General features: G+C 34.2%; 1 protein-coding gene across 25 annotated transcripts in view; it reads right to left on the bottom strand.

Moving 5' to 3' along the window:
* Nucleotides 1-13461: 13461 nt before the first annotated feature.
* The window catches only part of CREM (cAMP responsive element modulator), a 73371-nt gene continuing 65417 nt past the window's right edge, over nt 13462-21415 (bottom strand). For 17 of the 25 annotated variants that reach the window (XM_052000535.1, XM_052000533.1, XM_052000545.1 and 14 more), the window contains one exon: nt 14183-14690. In XM_052000535.1, coding sequence (XP_051856495.1) covers nt 14546-14690 — 145 coding nt within the window. In that variant the 3' untranslated portion in view covers nt 14183-14545. Of the gene's footprint in view, nt 14691-15452; nt 15506-21415 lie in introns of all 25 variants that reach the window. The other 8 variants (XM_052000534.1, XM_052000542.1, XM_052000544.1 and 5 more) reach the window with 2 other exon arrangements.

Raw genomic sequence — 21415 nt, 5'->3', positions numbered from 1 at the left:
GGATATCCCCATTTTATGGATTAGTAAACAAATTCAGATAACTTGCTTATTAAAATACCACACATTTCTTGGGTATCAGTATTCAGGCCAGTTTTAGTCTAAGCAGTAGTTCTCAAAGTATGGTCTAGAGAATCCTGGGATCTCTGAAACCCTTTTAGAGAGTCTACAAATTCAAAAATAGTTTTTATTTTCAATATGGTAAATGTCTAACCCAGATCAATAAAAACGCTTTGCCTCAATAATTTTTAATAGGATAAAGATACTGAAAACAAAAGTCTGAGAACCACTGCGTAAGCCTTCTAACAAAATCTAGAGTTCTTTCTGCCATATGTCCCCAACATGGTCTGGGATGTTGCCCCCTATTTTCAATCAGCACATATCTATTAATTATTACTTCCTAACATTCAAGGTCTCGTTTTAGGTGCTATGGCAGAAATGAAAATATATAAATCTAACTTCCAAGGGCTCAAAATCTAAGTTGGGAAACAAGACAAACAAAAATTAAAATTAGTTCAATATTAACTGCTGAAAGAAGTGCATACAAACTTTAAGTTACAGAAGGAGAAATCACCATGTGATCAAGTGTTCTAAGACTTTCCTGAGGACTACTTTTAGATAGGTTTGAAAAAATGGTTATGACTAAGGATTAAATGACTGAACAGTCTAAAATGTGGTTTCATTTCTTTGCTATGTTTCAGTATCAAGGAACGGGCCTCACTATAAAAATCAGGATTAGATTTGTAGCTTTTTTCTTAAAAAACTGGGTTTTCCTGAGATATTCCTTTCTATCCTTTTCTGTCACCATCTAAGTCTGATGCTTTGGAACAAAGTCATAACTTTTAGAGCAATAAAAGCCCTTGGAGATGACTAGAGTCATGAATTATCTTACCTCAAGTTTTTATAGGTAGTGCAGGATTGAAACCCAGATCTCATACTCCAACCCTAATATTCCTTTTCCCTCTATCAACTTTACTTGAGGGCAAAGGAGGAGTAAGGAGAATGGGGCACAAAAAGTTGGTTTAACTTCCCCCCTCATTTAAACATATATCACCTTTCTCTTCCTCAACCAAATACAGAGTTACTATGCAGTTGGACCTAGAGAAAAATGTATTCTGCCTAAAACACAAATGAAAGATTTTTATCAGATCTTATTTTCTCTAAATAATTTGGCACTCGAAGGTTTTTCTCAAAGGTTTAAGACACCTCAAATTAACATTTAACTAAACCCCAAGAACAATTTTTTTAAAATCCCTAAAGCAAACTAGACTCTGTAAGGTTCGGCTGCGTCCACAAGGGGTCAGACCAAGGCAATCCTTACTAATTTTTCCTTGATTTCTATCTTTCCAGAGACCAAGAACAACCATTAGGTGTAGCTGCTCACATGGAAAATTCTTTTGCTCAGGAAACTCAGAAGCCTAGTTATCTAAAATCAAAACAAATAGGAAATAACTGCTTAATACAAAGTCTATCGAATATTAAAAGAATTTTGAGTTCAAAGTCATTGTACAATCTTTTTACACCAATTTACAGTCTCTTTAAAGAACTGAGATAGTAATTTATATGTACAAAAATTCTTAGGTCACACTTTTATTAATAATAAAATATAGCAAATTTTATTTGTTTTTATTTCACGAAGTTTATTCTGAATGTTAGATTTATTTTTAGACTACCACCTGATTTCCTAGAGTTTGGAATACTATATACACTTGAAAAACTCTTGATTTAAACAAATGCAGAAAGGTGGGAGAAGGGAACTCTTTTTACCCCATTGATAAAACATCAAAAGATTTAGAGAAGGAAACAAGCTTTTATTTATTAATGTCAATTACATGTCAGGGTTTGTGATATGCTCTAGGGTTATCAAGACAATAACAAGCAATCCTTGCCCTCTAGGAGTTTACATTCTCTACTGGGTAGAAATTGAGAGTTGGAAGGAACTATGAAGGTGACCTAACCCAGCTCCTTCAAAAGTAAAGTCTCCTTCTATAGATGAAGTTGAGGTCCAGACATGGGATAATTTGTCCAATATGTCAGATAATAAAGGGAAGAACTAGGACTTGAACCCAGGGCACTGACTCCAAATTCTGTCTTCTTTCCAAAGTATCACACTGCCTTCTTTCTAATAACTCACAGAATAAAAATCACAGTTCGCTCAGTTTATACAGCTCTAGAGGTAAAAGAGGGCAAATACTGTCATTGTCATTTCACAGATGAGCACAAATAAAATAACTTGCACAAGGTAACAGTATTACATACGTAACATATTTTCTGATCCTTCCCCCTAACCCCCAAATTATCTATATAAAGAAATGTCTCCCAATAAAATAGAACTCCTTAAGGGCAGCATGTGTTAACATTTTTGTCTGTTTAACCTAAACAGATAGCACATTTCTTGATAGCACTAATATTTGATTTTTTGATTGGTAAGAGACTGATGAGCTCATCAATTCCTCAAGCTAGAACAGGTTTCTTTTCAACATACTCCATGTTGGAACTTGTATAATATTTATAGATACTTATAGATATCATACTTATAAATGAAATAAAGCCATGGTCATCCCACTGCTATTTAACAGTTGGTAATCAAGCCCAAATCAAATCAATGTTTTTACATAATGGTACTTATAAAAATTCTAAATTTATGTCAATAAAAACTAATGACTTTTTAAAAAAGTCTTCCTAAATGAAAAATTCTTCCAAAAATACCGGTTATTTGGTGTTGTTTCATTGGTTCTTTCAAGGACATGAGATTCCAGGTAACAGAGAATCCTAAAGCTGTAATGATTAAGTCATTTTATTCAATACCAACATACTGATCATCTTCATTCCTGTTGAAAGTTTGTAGGAAAATATAGAAGGAATGTAAACACAAAAGTATCTTTAAGTCTAACTAGAACCTGTGCTAAGGTGATGTTTATAACAATAAAAGTCTTATGTGAAGGTTTTACAAAGAGAAGATAACTCTCCCTTTATTTACCAAGCAGACAATATTAAAGACCAATCCTAAGGAAATAGGGCAGGGATATAATTTTTGATTTAGCATCCTAAAAATTAATCTTACAATTAGGAGATCCAAGTATTAAGAAACTCTTACACTTTAGACAAATAAAGATGTAATATAGATCAAGATAGGGTCCTACATTATGCTACTGAATTCTCTGCTACTGAAATTTGGGAACAATAATCACTTGATTAAGGAATAAAAAGGTCATTTTTGATTTTTGACCATGATTTCCTGAACAAAAGGAAAAGGTGTTCACTGCAACAAAAATATGGTTAACTCATAGCATAAATTTTGTTTTTTTTAAAAAGTAATATCAATGGATTTACAGTGATCTATTCATATTCACTTACCTTATCCAAAAAGGAGAGCAAAGATCGTTAGAAGAGTTAAGCAGTGTTAAGGCTGTCATCTATGCTACAGAATGGAGTAGGACAAAGATAATTGGCAGGCTAAGTTGTTGAAACAATGATTATAGTTTTATTATTATCATATTCTAACCAACTAGAGGAACTAGTTACAACACTATTGGTAATGATAAATTTTCCATGAATCACTGTTTGTTTTAAAGGTATTTTGTATAGTGCCTTTAGCAATAATCACAGTTCATCTATAAGTAATGAGTCTTTATTTTTAAAATTTAAATAAATCAATAGGTATAGGATTTTCCATGTATACATATATATTCCATAGTTGAAATATGTATGACAACAAAGAAAGTGGGTCAATCTTGTAATGGGATTAAGAATAATAGCAGCTTGAGTGCTTCAATTTCCCACAAAATGAAAAAACACCTGGAGTCTATACCTAGGAGGAGAGAGGAAGAAAAGGAGGGCAGGAAGTGGCAAAGAGAGAAAAGAGGAAGAGAAGGAAAGATAGGGAGATGGAAACAAGTATTTATTTAAAAATACAGCACTTCTTTTTATGTTGGCAAAGAATTGGAAATTGAGGGAATTCCTATTAGATAATGGCTGAATACGTTATGATCTATAAAAGCAATGGAATATAGTTGTGCTGTAAAAAAAAACAAGGGGATGGTTTCTGAAAAACTTTGAAGACTTATATGAATTGATGCAGAGTGAAGTGAGCAGAACCAAGAGAATAATTTAGATAGCAATGGCAGTAGTATAAAGATAACTTTGAAAGAACCTGGGAATGCTGACCAACACAATGACCTAGCACAATTCCAAAAGACTGATTGATGGTGAAACATGCTATCCTTCTCCAGATAAGAGTTGACGGACTGAAGCACACACACACACACACACACACACACACACATGCACACATGTGTGTGTTTTTGGACATAGTGAATATTTTTCTGTTTGACAATACATATTTGTAATGGGTTTTATATTTCTTGCCTTCCCAATGGGGAGAGAGATGCAGAGAATTTGGAAATGAAAATAAAAGAATTTTTTAAAAAGACTTTAGAGGAAAACCACTTCACATGCTAAATAGACCAATCTATGGTAAATCTATGGGAAAAGAATCAAGAGGAATGATCTGTGATTTGTACTGATGGAGTAAATATTCACATAGACAGGAAAATATACTGAATACTTTTAGGATTTTCCCATACCAACAAATGTGTTTTTTTTTTTAATGTGTACACACAATTTGCTCAAATTATTGCTTATAAAGCTATTTTAAGGAGTGTGGGAAATCTTTTCCTTTTTGTTGATTAATATTAAATAGGATTTAGAGAAACACTGGGATCATAATAGCAAAAGATAAGCTGGAAAATATCTCTTCCACCAATGAACTGAAGGCAGCCCTTACCTTAGAAAAAAAGAGTAGAATAGGAAATCTCTTAGGAAGACTCTTATGGAACAAAATATACAAAGTAGATTTATGAGAAAGGTCTTTTTTAGCTTCATTTTGCTCTCAAGTCACTGGCCCTTTCAGAAAGAAAGGTAGCCCAGATGTGAGCTTATGGCAATAAGTAGAAAAGCTAAACTTTAGATCAGAAACTGTCAGAATGAGTTAGTAAATTTGCTTTAGGAAAAGTTTCTCTCCCCCATGATTTCAGGTGAATTAGAACTTCTAGGTAAGGAGGCATTTAACGCTCTTGCATTTTAACATGAAACCAATGAAGATTTTTAAAGGGTAGAACTTTAAGACTATAAACTCATAATGACAAAGACCCAAGGAAAGAATAACAGGAATGAGGATGGGATGTTGAACTGAATGGATTCCATTAAAACCCCTTAAGAAAGAATAAGCTGGCTTCTACAGTCTTTGCAGGATAACCAGAAACATACAGGAAAAATCTTTCAGATTAGTGCCTTTTGTAATTCAAGAGCCTGAAATGTATAAAGTTGAGAAATAGGTATCAGAAGGTACAAGAAACTTAGCACACTTGAAAAATTCTCAAGCTACAAAACAGTGCAACACTGAATTTCAAAAAAGAACTGAGGAATGTTCAAAAAGTAAATTCTTCAGTGGAAAGGTGTGGTGTGAAAAAGAGAATGATATAGACATATATTAAAGTAGTTTAACTTTTAAGGCTTTCTAAACTTTTATATTTCCCTCTAGTTGAGTGAAAAACTAAGAGAGTAATTTCAGGAAGAGCTATCTTGCTCCTATCTTAGAGAAGTTAGATCTGTCTCTTTTTCCAGGCTGAAAGGGACCCAGGCCAGGAGGAGAGGAGCTTAGAAAAACAACAAAATAAAAAACAATTGTAGCTTTAAGGTCTTTCATTTTAAACCTTCCAAGAAGCCCTAAAGACTACAGGAACCTATGACAATGAGAAAATCTTCTTGTCTCAGGAACCTATGGAGGACCCTTGGGACTGTTTAGAGAGGTGAGAGCGGAGAAGAAATTGCTTTACCCTTGAGGTGGTCTAGGAAGTGAAATCAGGACTTCCTTAAACTACAGGCAATGATTGACTTTTTTCCATAATTTATCACAAAGTATATGCTCACTAAATACTTAAATAAATTGAAGGATTAGGTGCTCTACCAATCGAATGTTTCTGTGACTTATTGATTAGGCATATCTTCTCAGAATTCATGAAAAATGATTATTAGAAATAATCATATGAAATATGATGTTAAAAATTGACTGTAATACTACTTGCCTGTTGAATTATATTTTTAGTTTTGTAAATGTCACAAAAAAGACTGTAGTCAATTTTCAATGTTCATAAATGATGCCACATTTTCAGACCCTTTTTGGTAAAATCCTTCTGAGATCTCTATTGCTCTTAAGCCCTTGACTGTTTTGGATGGAGAAAGTAGCCATTGCTAGGTGAAGATTGAGCCTTTGTTATTTAACTTAGTACTTAGTAGCCTGAGTCTAGCAGGCTACTAAGAAAAAGATTTATTTTTGCAGAAAAGTATTCACTGAAGAAATTCTTTTCTAGTGTAGGGTCATCCACCTTTCCTAAAACAGGGGCAAAAAAAAAAAAAGTGTTGTGGAAACAATATATTTAATTTCTATTCAATTAAAATTAAGTCTGAAAACTATGTCCACTATATCTCATGGAAACAAGCTGACAAAACTGTGATATGCTTTATAAGGCGCTTTCAATAATTTGCAAAATTATCTACTAGGAAAGATAAATTTTTTTCATATCATCTATACCAAATCTACCTTAAACTTGAACCCCACCCCCCAAAAAAACTTGAGTTAACTGAAAGTAACAACATAAAATCAAAATCAAAGTAATATGGTATGGTTGAAAGAGGGACTTTGGGTCAGTAGTCCTAGTCTCTAAACCCAGACTGGTCACTAGGTATTTAATTTCTCTAAGCATCATTTATAGGAGTGAAGTGTTGGACTTAATCTCTAATGTCTTGATAATCCCAAATTTCTATTTCAAAAGGCTTTATTTATGTAGCATCTGCTATGTGGCAGGTACTATACTAATTCTATGTAATTATTATCTCCTTTGATCCTCTTAACAACCCTGTGAGTTTAAGTGTTGTAAAGAGATTAAGTGATATGCCCAGGATCACAAAGCTATAATGTATCTGAGGCTGGATTTGAATTCTGGTCTTCCAGTACTCTATTCACTGTGACACCTAGTTGTATTATTTAATCTCCAAAGCTTTAATTTCCAATTACATGCTTTCCAATTTTAAAGCCTCTATTTTCAATTACTCCAAGAGATGATCATCTTCTGTCATGTCAACACATGCAATTTTAATTCTATAAGAGAAACATTAACGTCACAGCTGACCAAAGGTTATACACATCTAAAAGTTCAAGAATGTAGAATGGATGAATGTAATATGGATGGATACTGAGCAAAATATGATGGATACTAATCAACTGGTGCAAAATTCTTCAATTACTTACCGTCCTTGCCTACAGATTATGTGAGTAATGGTTAATTTGCATGAATTGTTTTGCTTTTCCCTGAGTCAGCTTCACTACCTAGATTGAAGGAATAGAACTGTTTGGATTCTTAAGGTCTCTATCATGATCTTATGGCAAACATATCAACTCCAACTGAGCAATAAAAGCATGAGTCTCACTGTTCACAGTTCTGCATCTACCCCACAGTAGCCTCCAAAGTCCTGTAGGGCACAGAAAGTCATTTTTTTTTCATCTTTTTATCTTTATGACTTTCTAATTTTCTTTTATCCTCTTAGGAGCTTGGTATAATGCTTCATTCATACAAGGCCCTTAATAAATCTTTAACATTTTCCAGTAAAGAAAAAAACAAAGCTACTTGGAGCAGAGCTGGCTCACAGCTGCCATGCCAGTGCAGGTCTTCATTACATCTCAAACCTGGATTATGACAACAGCTTCCTGGGTTAGTTTCTAAATCTTATTCCTCCAATCTCCTCTAATCTACAAACCACTTGAGAGGGATGTGTCATTTTTCCTTTTTATCTCTCAGGGTCTTATATAAAATTAGGCTCTTCCCTAAAATTTGTTGAATTTAATTAGATGCTTTATATGGCTAACATTTGCCATTCCTCTTGAGAATATGGATTAAATATATGAGATTGTCAAGACATTTTGAAGATACTCATTTCCCAGAGCTAAGACCCAGCAAGCAAAGTGCCCTGAGCTTGGCATAACAACAATCCTTTGTGCTCTGAATGATCTCATCCCCTATTTCCCAGAGACCCAAGAATCAGAAGCAAATGATCTATCACATCTCCTGACATGCTCATTAATCCTTGTCTCTTATAGCTACTAAGTGAACTGAACCAGGTACTTATTACCCTCCTGTTCTCACCACACTAATTCTAGTTCTCTGTTCTACCATGAAACCATGAATTTGGAGACTGTTCTTACAGAATCCAGGAATGCCTGTCTGGGAAATGCTGCTCCAGCCCTAACAAAGATTATGTCTCCAAACCTAACAACGATTATGTTGTGGGCCAGCCCATATAATTTCTTAGTTATATAAAGCACTGCCTCTATCCCAGCATGGTAAGCCCTGCCCAGCAAGACTTCTGGTTGCAAATGTTCTCCTCACTTTGAAATGAATTCAAACTTCTGTTTGGTCACTAAATCTCCTGTCTCTGTAGCCTGCTCCATTTGATTCTGGCTACCCATAAGATAGAAACTAGTTCCATTTTCATAGTAGAGCATCCCACTGGACTTTCACACGCTGCCAGCTTTGACCTAATACCTGCTTCTTGGATGAACAGTTAGGAAAGCATGGTTTAGTCCTGGGTTTTCTTCTTTCTGAATGATCTCATCAGGTCTCATGAGTTTACTTGCCATTTCAAGGCCAGTAATTCCCAAATCCACACATCTTCTTTCCTGAGTTTCATTAGTTGCTAAATTAATGCCAAACTTATCTGGTCTGTACTTGGAAATCACAAAGGCAGTTCAAATTCACAAGTCAACTATGGGCTTCATTATCTTGACAGCCCAACCTCTCCTTTCCCAAAGTTTCTCTACTCTTGTTAAGGGCACCACTATACTCCATTTACCCTACTTCAAAATCTTATAAAAGGCATCCTACTCCTCTTCCCTTTCTACCTCATACATCTAAATAGTTACCAAACTTGTTGCTTCTACCTCCTCATCTCCCTTCTCTGACCCCTTTTTCCTCTACCCACAGCAGCTATCACTCTAATTGAGGGTCTCATCATCTCACAACTGAATTATTCTAGAACATCCTATCAGTCTCCTTGCCTCCAGTCTCTTCCCTCCTCTAGGACCCATCTACTAAACTGGTATTACTAATGCATAGGTGTGACCATGTCATTTCCCTTCCTCAAGAATCTTCAGTGGCACTCTGTTCTATGATGAAAATTGCTCTTTTTGGCATTTAAAGCCCAGAATCCAGCACCAAACTCTATTTCCTGATTCATTTCACAATATCCCCCTTCCACACACACACACACACACACACACACATATACATGGACCAATCAAACTATTCTTCTAATCATCCTGTTGGAATTCTCATGTCCCTTCAGCAAGATTTATTCTTCAAAAGCTACCTGCTTACATAAAATTTTTCTGATTCCTCCAGTTTTTAAGGTTTTCCCACCAGCAAATTAATATTTATTTTGTATTTCCTTGTGAGATACATGTAAATTTATGTTGTTTATTGTTTCTTTTAAGCAAAATATAAGCTTTCCAGGACAGGAATATATTCAGTGCTGAGCATAGTTTCTAGCACAAAGCAATCAATATCTATTGAACTTCATCAGAAAGCACAAAAGGGAAAAGTGTATGTTGACTTTCTGCCTCGTGGTTATTAAAGTTTTGTCTTTCTCCTAGCATAGGGAGGAGTTAGGCATTGTCATTGTTTTTAAGCAGGGTCAAACCTCTTACCATTAATTTCAACCAAATAATCTTGAGCAAGGGTTATTTGCATAGGAAAGAGGAAAGTGCAAGTTAAAAGTCAACAATACTTAAAACAAAGAAGGAACAAAGTATTTGACTTTTTCCTCCAAGAAATTCAAGAATCCTTTAGGCTATATATTTTGAGTTTTTCCAAGTTAGGACTGGCTCAGGATTAACACAAAAGTCATTTTATTTGAATCAGAACTTATTCTAGGTACCAAATATGTTTATTAGCTTTGCAATTGACTTTTCCCATTTCTCAAGTAAGATTTAAGTATAATTTTGTGCAGCAGGCTAATTACTCTGAAAAGATTAAATCTGAAATGTATCATCACAGATAAACTATCAGTGAGATATTTCTACACCTCATCATAAAAAATACACATAAAAAGCAAAGTTGTGTTAAAAGAATGGTTTGGTTACAATAATACAGAAAACTTCTCGAATGTAGGAATATTCTAAGAGCCTTCTGTGAACATTTTTATATTTTATAGAAAAATTTTAAGCATGCAATATAAAAATGAAAATGTCACAGCTGAGATAAGCATAAAGCGTGGATGGCATTCTCTTGAGTTTACTTACTTGAGCTTCCTTATAAAGTTAAGCAAATTTAGATTTTTTTCAAAAACTGGTATGATTTGCTAAGGTATTTTAATGTTCACAAACTACCTGGAATTCTCTTTTCTCAATTAAATTTCTATTTAGTTCTCAAGCTTCAGCTTACCTTCAATCTCCTCTGTGAAACTTTCTCTGACTATTCAGGTCCTCACTTATTTCTCACTCTTATTAACTCATAAAATACAAAATTTGCTAGATTTTCTTTATCTGTTTAAGATCAATCTCTCACAGCTAAATTATATACTCCTCAAAGGTTTGAATTATCTTTATATTTCTCTTAGCACCTACCAGAATAATGATTAAGAAATAGTTGGTTTTTAAATCTACCTAACATGATCGATCAATTTAAAAAGGGACAAAAAAAAAAAAAGAATGCTTTCTGCAGAGAGGAAGGTTGTAAAATTCAAGTCTGCTTTTGCTGTGACAACTTCATTGAGTCATTTTCCTGTCACTGACCTTTAAAGAATAGACAACAAGAATAGACAACACCCTCAATTCAATTCTTTGTGTTCTGCTTTCTTCCAACTAGTCTCAACTTAGAGAACCTCAACATCACCTCTGTGATATAGAAATCCAATTTTATTTCTTTCCAAGACATCTGAATTCCTGAACTATATTTCCAGATATTGACTGGACATTCTCTTATATAATATACATCTTGTCTAAAACTAAAAACATACTTCGCTCTTCTAATTTGAGTTTTTTTCCAACTTTCCTATTTCTTTCTGTACCATCTTATATCTCTTTCCTTCACTCCATCTCACCTCAATCCTCCTTCCTTAAATCTTCAAATCAATATTGACTTTATCTTTTGCCCTCAATTATCACTTAACCCTTATTCCTATTCTATCTTCCTTAGAAATACTGTTCAGATTCATTCCTCCTTCATTACATGGCCATATTCTGCTATAATCACAGTTTGGACCATTCACCATCTTGTAAACTAGATGACTGGAACATCGAGATTTCTCTCTTTAAATCCACACTGCTGCCAGACTTAAAACATTACCTCATAACTATATTTGTAATACAACTTCTTTGCTACTGTTTGTTAAACAAATTTTAATTCACTAGCATTTATCACTATTTGTAAAGGGGTGAAATTCTGGATAGGTGCGTTGGAATCAGACAACGGAGCACTTAAGGCTAATTATCTATTGGACAATACTCTATTAACATAGGCTTGGAAAATGCCCTTTCTCACTATTCTGTGCTGGCTCAATCTTTTGGTATCAGAGATTTGTAGAAGGGATTAGGGCAGGGGTCCTCAAACTATGCGGGCCAGATGCAGCAGCTGAGGACGTTTATCCCCCTCACCCAGGGCTATGAAGTTTTCTTTATTTAAAGGCACATAAAACAAAGTTTTTGTTTTTACATAGTCCGGCCCTCCAACAGTTTTGAGAAACAGTGAACTGGACCCCTATTTAAAAAGTTTGAGGACCCCCTAGATTAGGGGGTGGAATAAGACAAGCCAGGGTCACTTTGATAGTGGATGAAGAGAAGGGAGGTTGTGGAGAGCTTGTGTCCATCCCCTTCACTTCTCCACCTAAAGACCAAGAATAAAGACCAAGGACTTTTGCTTAACCTGACTCTGGTTGATTCTAAGGCATCCAGGGTGGCTAACCCGGACTTCACAACTATTTATCAAGAAAGAACCCCTATTCAAATCTTGATCATCTATGTGCCATTCTCACTTATTACATTGTCTGGATTCATTCTTCTATTTTAAATGTACCTCTTACCTCTCCATTAATTTTTTAAAATCAAATCCTATCAGCCCTTCCTTTAAAAAAAAAAGAAAAAAGGAAATGAAGCTTGCCTTAAGAGTAATATCTTTAAAAGATCCAAATTCAACTAGAGAGGACTTGTTTAAGAAAACAATTAAGAACTGGATTCTTTCCAATTCTTTGAAAGAATCTTCTTTTTCTTTATCTATATGAGTGCCTACCTGAATTATGGGCACAATGTAGGCATTTAATAATGTTCAATTAATTAATGAATGCAAAATACTCTCCTTTTCTTCACTTGAAAATTTGGATTTTCTTTTCTTTCCTTTTTCTTCTGCTTGTCTTCTTTCCTCACCTTATTTTTCTACGGGAGAAAAGACAAAAAATTTGATGACATTGAGAAGGAAGGGGGAGAGGAGACTATAAGGGAAAGAACAAGTTTTCCTACAGTATACATAAATAACAGGTCTTAATTCTTCTACTTCTTGGAATCTGGAGATATATAACACGGGGAAATGTATAAAAAAAGCAGCAAAGTAGAAAGATACTCTTTTTCTCTTTCTGGATACATATTAATCACTTCTATGAATTAAAATTGGGATGATGTTTAATCAAGGGAAAGCTACCACAGCCATTCTTTTTTAAAATATAAAAGCACACAAAATAGGCCATTTATAAAAAAGATTCTTTATCCTGGGAAAACATCACTGTTTACTTGAGAAGAATGATATATTATATGATGACATATAGGGATTTAGTCTTATAATCTGAAAATGGTTATTTACTAAAAACAATTATTTTAATAAATGAACTGGGTAGCAGGTGAAATGCAGACATATACAACCTGTTATTACAAACATAGTCTTGATATACTGAATTTGTAAATCTTGCTGAGTCAAACCTGAATGCACTGAAATATAAATGCTTAGAATAACAGTGAAAACTGGTTTTTTTTAGGGCTGTCTCAACTGAAAGCAAATATTCAGGTTAAGAGGCACATTAAGAGAAAATATCAAAATCTTTTTTACCCTTTCAAGGGAAAAGTCTATTTTACAACACATGCGTGCGCACATGCATACACACACACACACACACGCTCATGCATCCACACACATATAAATTCTTCACCACATATCTTCTCCTCTGTGTAGAGCTCCACAGGTCTGGATCAGGTGAGACAGCTCAAACAGCCCCAGGGCGAAGATCATGGAACCATGTAGAACTAGGTCAATATGCTTTGAGGTGTAGATGTTGGATTTTAGCAAGAAGCACTTAACTTTTTCCAGAAGTCGAAAATGTGTTGTAAAACAACTGTTGATTATGTAACATAAAACTGACACTAAAAACTTCTGCAAGATCTTTTATATTACATTGTAGATTAAAAACTGTAGTAAGTGTTTCAGATATTTAAATGAGCACCAAACACTACAAAGTGTAACCAACATGGTTCTATTAAAAACTATCTTCAACCATGGCATTCAAGGACAGCAATACAATATTTTCTTCACAAAGTAACTAATATAAAAATCTGAAAAATGCCATAAATTCATTTATGAGCTACTATTCTCATATAGGTATGTAATCAGAACATACTTTCTATTAACAACTTCCTGAGGTATTTTTGGTGGTTTAATTTTATTGTACTGTTGGATGCATTATCTCTGATCATCCTTTCCTAAAATGATTTTTAAAAGACCTGCAAAATATTTTATTGCGTAGGACACTATTAGTGACACAAAGAGTGGAAACTGCAAATATGTGGCAATGGAACAAGTCTTACAAATATTGCATTTTAAGAATCTGTTACATACATTTTTTACAGTTTGTCTCCTTTAAAAAACTGAAGTTACAGCTAAGAGTCAACAAAGTACAGTAAAGCATTTCAGGAATGTTAGAAATTATACTCTAAGATGAATGATACAAAGGAAAAAAGCCATAATTCTTGCCGGCTATATATTGTATTGCCTTCAAAAGCAACTGTACATGTTGTAATCAGTTCATAGCGTAAATATTTCTACTAATCTGTTTTGGGAGAGCAAATGTCTTTCAAGGTTTCAAGTTCCTCTATAAGCTTCTTGTTCTGAACTTCCAGCACTGCAACACGACTCTCCAGACATTTTACATATTCTTTCTTTCGACGTCGACATTCTTTAGCAGCTTCCCTGCAAAAAGCAGAAGCAAAAAGGGCAAACAAAAAACCATTTGCATGCTATTGGCAAACAGATTGAAGAAAGCTTGGTATAACTGTGTGATCATGGTTGCATTCCAAATTTTGGAACAACACTCCCAATTCAGTTTCAAATACTAAGCCAAACTGGATTCCCAAGGGTCACAAGTGTCCCTTCCACAAGTCCACCTGGCAATTTGTAGAATTGCTGCATCTCATGCCTTGATTAGAGTTCACAGTAAACAAGGTCCAAGTCAAAGACAGTTACTCTGCTTTATGGCAATAAAGATCTTTGAGGGCCTTGAGTTCCTCAATGAGAGTCTTGTTTTGGTTTTCAAGAACAGCCACACGATTTTCAAGACATTTGACATACTCCTTCTTCTTCCTGCGACACTCCCGAGCAGCTTCCCTGGAACCAACACAAGGCAAATGACTACAGGAACAACTCCCAGCACAACAAAGAATGGCTCAATGAACTGTTCTGCCCCCCAGATCAACAGCCACTCAAACCTGGTGCTGATTCATACAAAACCGTACAACAATTACAACCAAGCACATGCCTTTTATGAATGACTGTAATGCAACAAACAACTACATTCAATTTGCCCAGAATCTGTGTCAAAACTGGGTTTTCATAGGACATATGGTTCCATAATCACAGTGATCAGATCAATGAATTGCTTTTCCTTCACACAAAACAATAAGACCACATTGCCAACTGCATTTCTATATGTGACATTTATATTTCCTTTCAATTCTCCTGATTATTATTATCTACCAGGAAACTCATAATTCTATCATCCTGAATTGAATTTTACTTAATCAAAAATGCTTAGAAAAATTAATCTTCAGAAAACCTTAATAAAGAACCATTGATGGAGGTTTTTGTCTTCATACTAAAATCTAAGCAAAACAAGACAGGTTCAACTGCCTTTATCAAAAGATAAGTTTTTCAGCGGCAAAAGACAACATATATAAAACAAGTCACAAAAATGCATTTTTTTTTTCACTTCAGGCCCTATTGAAAGGGCACTATTCCTGAAAATAAAGAGAAATACGGAATGCACAGGATTTAACACAGGGCTCATCACCCTAGGCAATTTAAACACAAGACAGGCAGAAGAGCAAAACAACACAGAAATATGAGAGGAAAGCTGCCAAAATAACTCACACGGGAAGGTCAAAACTTTTTTCTACGATGACATGCATTTAACATCCATTATACTTCATTAAAAGCACCAGAGGCATCCATGAAGAAAAGCAGCCAAAGCAACAAAACAAATAAAAAGGAATAAGTGAGATTAAATTGGTTATTTTCACACACAATGGCCACCAAAAAGTAAAGAATACAACCAAAATTCCCTTTTTGGGGGGATAGATTTCAGGGGAAGCAAATGTTACACTTAACTCTTTGCAGTATAAACCTTATGACAGCAATTTTTTCTGAAATATTACCCATCTTCCTTTGCAAATCTAACATGTAACAAAAGTGTATCATCTTAATAACCTTGCTTTGAGGCAAAGCTGTTACAGTACTAATTCAATCCATCTTAAAAAGACAACTTTGAAGCTATTTTTATTTCATAAACAATATCTGGATAATTGTGATAAATGTATATAAGCTGTTTAACAATAGTTACAACTACTTCCAAAGTTGAGTTTAACATAAATGTATCCCAAAACATAATCCTTTAGAGATCTAATTTAAAGACTAATTGGTGAATATTTCTATTTCAGGTAGTAGACAATTTCTCCAGAGGAATGAGCAGTTAGTACCCTCAATGAAGCCTATTTTCTAGCTAAAAACAATAAAAGCACCATGTCAAAAGTTTTCAATCTTCTCAACTGATTAGAAGAAATAAGACAAAATTGGATTTATCTAATAAAAGATACTGATTAATGTAATTGATACACATTGCTAGTTAAAAAAAAAAAAATAGCTTATTCACACATTTGTCAGTTTTAAAAGATTTCCCAACTATCATCACCACTGGGACTGAAATTACCTCAAGAAAGTCAAAGTTCTCATAGTACAATTATTTCAACATTTACTGATCTGAAATAAAATTAATTTAATAATGTAAATTAACAAGAGTAGAATTTTAAAGCTCTTAACAAAGTTTTGTAGGTTTCCAAAAACAATTGCTATTTCCTTTTTTTCTTGAATATATTTTTGTAATCCTATATTTTGGAGACTCAGAATTTCCAAGCATAAAACTTAAATGATCTCACCAGTAGATAGTACATATCTAAACAATGCTTAGATAGGGAAAACACCTGCTATGCCTATTTATAGCTGGCTCAACTTTCATGTACTGTTATGTCTACTTATCTCTGAACCTTTGCTCTCTGCCTCCTCTTATTCAAGAGACATACATGGCAAGTAAACAAAGAGGAGAATACTGGAAGAAATAAAAAACTGCCCTTAGTTTAATAGAAAAGTAGATGTATGAAAAAACTATTGCTGGGAAAATTACAGGGATTGGGATGGTGAGGGGAGCAAAAAGGGAAAAAAGGAGAAGAGTTCTGAAAAGCTCTTAGATCTGGATCAAGAAGTATAAGTCTATCATATGGAAAGGTTTATGTATGATATACACATGTCTTACATGTATGTATGCACTCTACACAGCTCATAAAGATGGGACTTGAACTGAAAGCAATCTTTTCAAGACCATAGATGTCATTTAAAGGGACTTAATAGAAGAACAAAATGAGGCCTCAAAAAGTTGGATTACTTGTCCCGTGTTGTACAAGCAGTATATAGCAGTTCTTATATTTGAACCCAAGTCTTCTGGTTCCAAATCCTGATTATTTCTATTGTGCCATGCTAACTGAAGTGAATCAGCTTTATTACATAGTAGATAAGATAAGCATAAATGCAAAGCTGCTTAGGTGAGAGGATTTCAAGAATACTGACTAGAGAAGACTTCATTAAAAATGTCTCTTCCTCTAGCATCACGGATACCTACGATTCCCTAATTAAATTTTGTTCCTACCTAAATTGCAGATATTTCTAGGACCATTAGATATTAAACTTTACCCTTCATTTAGTCTTTAATATGATTGAGCTTTGTCTTGTGATCACAGCATGAAATACAGTGCTTGGTATATATAGGTAGTTATTAAATAAATGCTTGATGACTGACTCATTTATCTGACACCTCAGGAAAACCTCAAGAATCAATGAAGATATAAACAAACTGACCTTTGAGGTAACCAAAAAGTAAAAACAAAAATTTCAAGACCCCCCTCATCTTTCATGTTCACAAGCATCCAAGGCAAATAAACAAAAGAGATTTCTCCCAAACAGGTTTAGTTATTAGTAAGATAGGACAATGACCTAAATGTTCCTAATAGGAACTTATTTTTGCCCGAAGTCCTTTTCATTTACTGTTGAAAGTATTCAGGGTGCTAAAAACAAAGGTGTAAAGTGCTGAGCAAAAAATAAATAAATAAATAAAGAGTATCCTAATTCTTCAGGGCAGCTAGATGGTACAATGTGTAGAACACAGAATTCAAATCCAGCCTCAGACCCTTCCTAACTACATGATTCTGGGCAAGTTACTTAACCTTGAGTGCCTCAGTTTCCTCATGTGTAAAAGGAGCTGCAAAAGGAAATGGCAAACCTCTTCAGTATCTTTGCCAAGAAGACCTCTAAAAGGATCATGGAGAGTCAGACACAACAGATACACAATTTAGCCACCACAAAGTCCCTCCTTATTCCTAGCATGCTCATTCTCTCTCTATCCTAGTATTCCTTCTCTGTCAAAAGCAGAGCAAGCAGTACATTTTTTGGTTGCAGATATCCCCATTTTGAAGGGAGTCTTAAAAGTTTTGTTGTAGGCCAATGAGCTTGACTTCAATTTCTAGCAAAATTATAGAACACATTCTCAAAAGAAAAGTGAATGAAGATGGAAAAAAAAAGGAGCAGAAAACACAATCAGCACAGTTTCTTGTCAGTGGCCATGCCACACTAAGCCCCTTCCCTTTGGTGACAAGGTTATTAGACTGGAAGATCAGGAAATTGGCTGTTATTAGAGCATGTTGAGATTTTAAAAGAGAATTTAGTCAAGTCTCTCACGTGGTTCATTTGGTAAAAAGAGAGATGAGATGTGTGCTAGGCAATAGTATGATTAGTAGATTCAAATTCTTCAAGACCCAAAGAACAACGGGTTAACAGTTTGCTCAATTTCATCTTTGAAGGAGATTTCCAATGGAGTGCCCCAGGGAGTAGTGCTTTAGTCCCAAGTTTAACATCTTTTTTAAATTGTTAGGATAAAGGCAGGGTCAGCATGCTTATCAAGCAGATAACAAAAGGCTGGGAGAGCAATCTGATTTCAAAAAGATATTAAAATATTAGAACATTGGTCTAAATAGTATAAGATGAAATGCAATTTAAGAAAGATAAATGTAAAGTTGTAAACTTAGGTAAAGGAAAGCATCTGAAAAAAAATCTGGGATCTACAAGTTTAATGAGTCACCACTGTGATATCACAAGACAGTCAAGATGTTAGAATAAGGAAATGTTCTGGAATGACATTGAATGTCATTGACACTGCTGTCAAATGTCATTTTAGAACCTACTTTTACTACCAAATTTAATGAAGGAAATGCATTCAAGGGAACAACCAAGATCTGGCAGAATGTTTTCATGCCATTTTAGCTATTCTCAAGTATCTGATATGTAATCACATAGAAGAGGGATTAGATTTTCTCTGCCTGGTCTTAGAAAACAGAACTGGGAAATAGATATAAAAATTGCAGAGACACAAAATTTAGGTTTGAGGTAAGAATGCTAACTAGTTCATTCAAAAATGGAGACAGAATAGGCTAAATCAGGAAAAAGGGGTTCATTTGCATGACAGAATGAGATATAAGTTCATTTGTATATTTAAATCTTATCCATTACCTATGGATAAGAACATAGTATTGTGATAACTCTTTCATATTTTGTGTAAGCCATTAGATAGCAAATAAATATTCTTTTTTCATTATTAGCATCTAGCTAAATATTTTTAACATTATAGATTTACAAAAGCCATGTAATCATAACATTTTCTAACATGCACATCAAATGAACACAAAACCATGCTATTAATATTTTCCAGGATTCTGACAATGCTATTTAAAAATCAACCAATAAGCATTTATATTAAGCATCTTCCATGTGCCAGGCACAGTGCTAGATGCTGGGGATACAAAGAGGAAAAAATGAAATGTTTTCTGCCATCAAGAAGTTTACATTTTATCCCAACAAGGAAACATCTATATAAATGAATATATAAAGAACATATTCAAAATAAACAAGACAATTTTGTGAGGGAGAGCACTCAGAAATCTGAGAGAAAATCTGGGAAGATTTCAGGCAGATCTGAATTCATTTAAAAAGATGATAATGAGGTAATAATATAATAAAGGCCCACATTTTTATAGATCTTCAAATTTTGAAATATTTCATTTGTGTTCTCATCCAAAATGATGCGATACAATAATACAACACAATACAACAACTAAGATTTGTATTATTATGAACAGATGAGGAAACTGATTCAGAGAGAAATGAGTATATTGCACGGGTCATATAATTGGTAATTATCTGTGTTGGTTTTAAGAGAACAAAAGCTTCTAAGAAGAAAAACTAAAGGGGGACTATATTTCAGGCATGAGATACTGATAGTGGAAAGGCACAAAGAAGGGAGATGTGCCAAGACTAGCAAGAGGAATTCTATTTTAGATAGGTTTAATTTATGGGACATTCAGTTTGATATAAGTCAAATGGTAGTTGGTGATGAAACCAGAACTCAGGAAGACAATGTAAAGACTGAATACACAGATCTAGTAGACTTCTGCACAGAAATGATTTAAATCCAGGACTGAATGAAGTCATCAAGAAAAACTGAATACAAAAAAAAAAGGAAAGAGTAGGACAGAGTTTTGGGGCTCCTTACAAGAACATGGAGGAGAGCTTGGAGAAGAAAGAGAACAGGTAGAAGAAAACAGTCATGAAAACTTAGAAGAGTATGTAAGAGAGAGCAACCAATAGTATTTAATGCTGCAAATATCTATCGGATTTGGCAATTAAGAGATTATCTCTAATTTTAGAGAAAGCCCTTTCAACTGAATAATTAAGTTAAAAGCCAAATAGTAGGGTTTACAAAGTACTGAGGGAAGAGGAAGAGGGAAATGGGTGAAAAGAGTCATTTCTATAAGTGGTTACTAAAGGAAAGGGAGAGATAGGATGAAGGCTGATAAGCATGTCAGGATTTTTAAGGTTTTTAAGAATGGGGGAAATCTATATAAGAAGAAAACTAGTACAGTTTAATATCAGGTCTTTCACAAAATAACTGTGACTTCTGACTGATGCTTACTCAAATCTTTAGGCTTTTTAATGTGCTCAAATAATGGATCCCATGGAACTAGAAAGACATTAAGATTCTGGTGGGCGGGTATCATTTCCCTAAATCTGAGTTTCCCAATGTGGTAATATTTGTTCTAACAGGAAAATAATAAAATATCAAACATATTAATTAGTGCTGCTTCTTGGTCAATAACAATTACCCAACAAACAAAATGTAGGTGAAAATTTATCATCTCATGTCTTTATGTCTATTACCCCTATAAATCCAAACCCTCTGTGACAAAAAATTTAAGCTCTGCTACACTTTCAAATGTTTTTTAAGTGTCTCTGAGCATTTCTAGGCTAACTAAATCTGTGTTTATAGCTAAAGTGCTAATTAGAATAACCAAAGCCACGAGCCACCTTTTAAGCTCACAGGTGCTCAGAATAAATAAATGTCAGTACTGAAAATGATTGGGGAATCCTCTGAGCAGCACCAAAATATAATAAAAATTGTCCAAAAGGTTCCTGGGTTGTTATTTTGATTCTGCAAGGGAATCTTCTCACCCTACCATTATGTTAAAAAAAAAATTCATAAAAAAATTTTAAAATAGAAAAGAATGAACAAGCTATATTTAACAAATGGCTTTTCAAATGTCTCAAACTGAAAAATATTTTCCCACATAATGCACTGATGCTAGAAATAAATAATATATGTTTACATTACACTGACATTAATAATAATAATATTAAACTTTCATGTTCTTTTGAAAATGTTCTTTTTAAGACATGTGAAA

This window comes from Antechinus flavipes, chromosome 5 (assembly GCF_016432865.1).
Source record: "Antechinus flavipes isolate AdamAnt ecotype Samford, QLD, Australia chromosome 5, AdamAnt_v2, whole genome shotgun sequence".
In the NCBI taxonomy this organism is placed as follows: Eukaryota; Metazoa; Chordata; class Mammalia; order Dasyuromorphia; family Dasyuridae; genus Antechinus; species Antechinus flavipes.
This window is presented reverse-complemented; position numbering and strand designations above follow the sequence as displayed.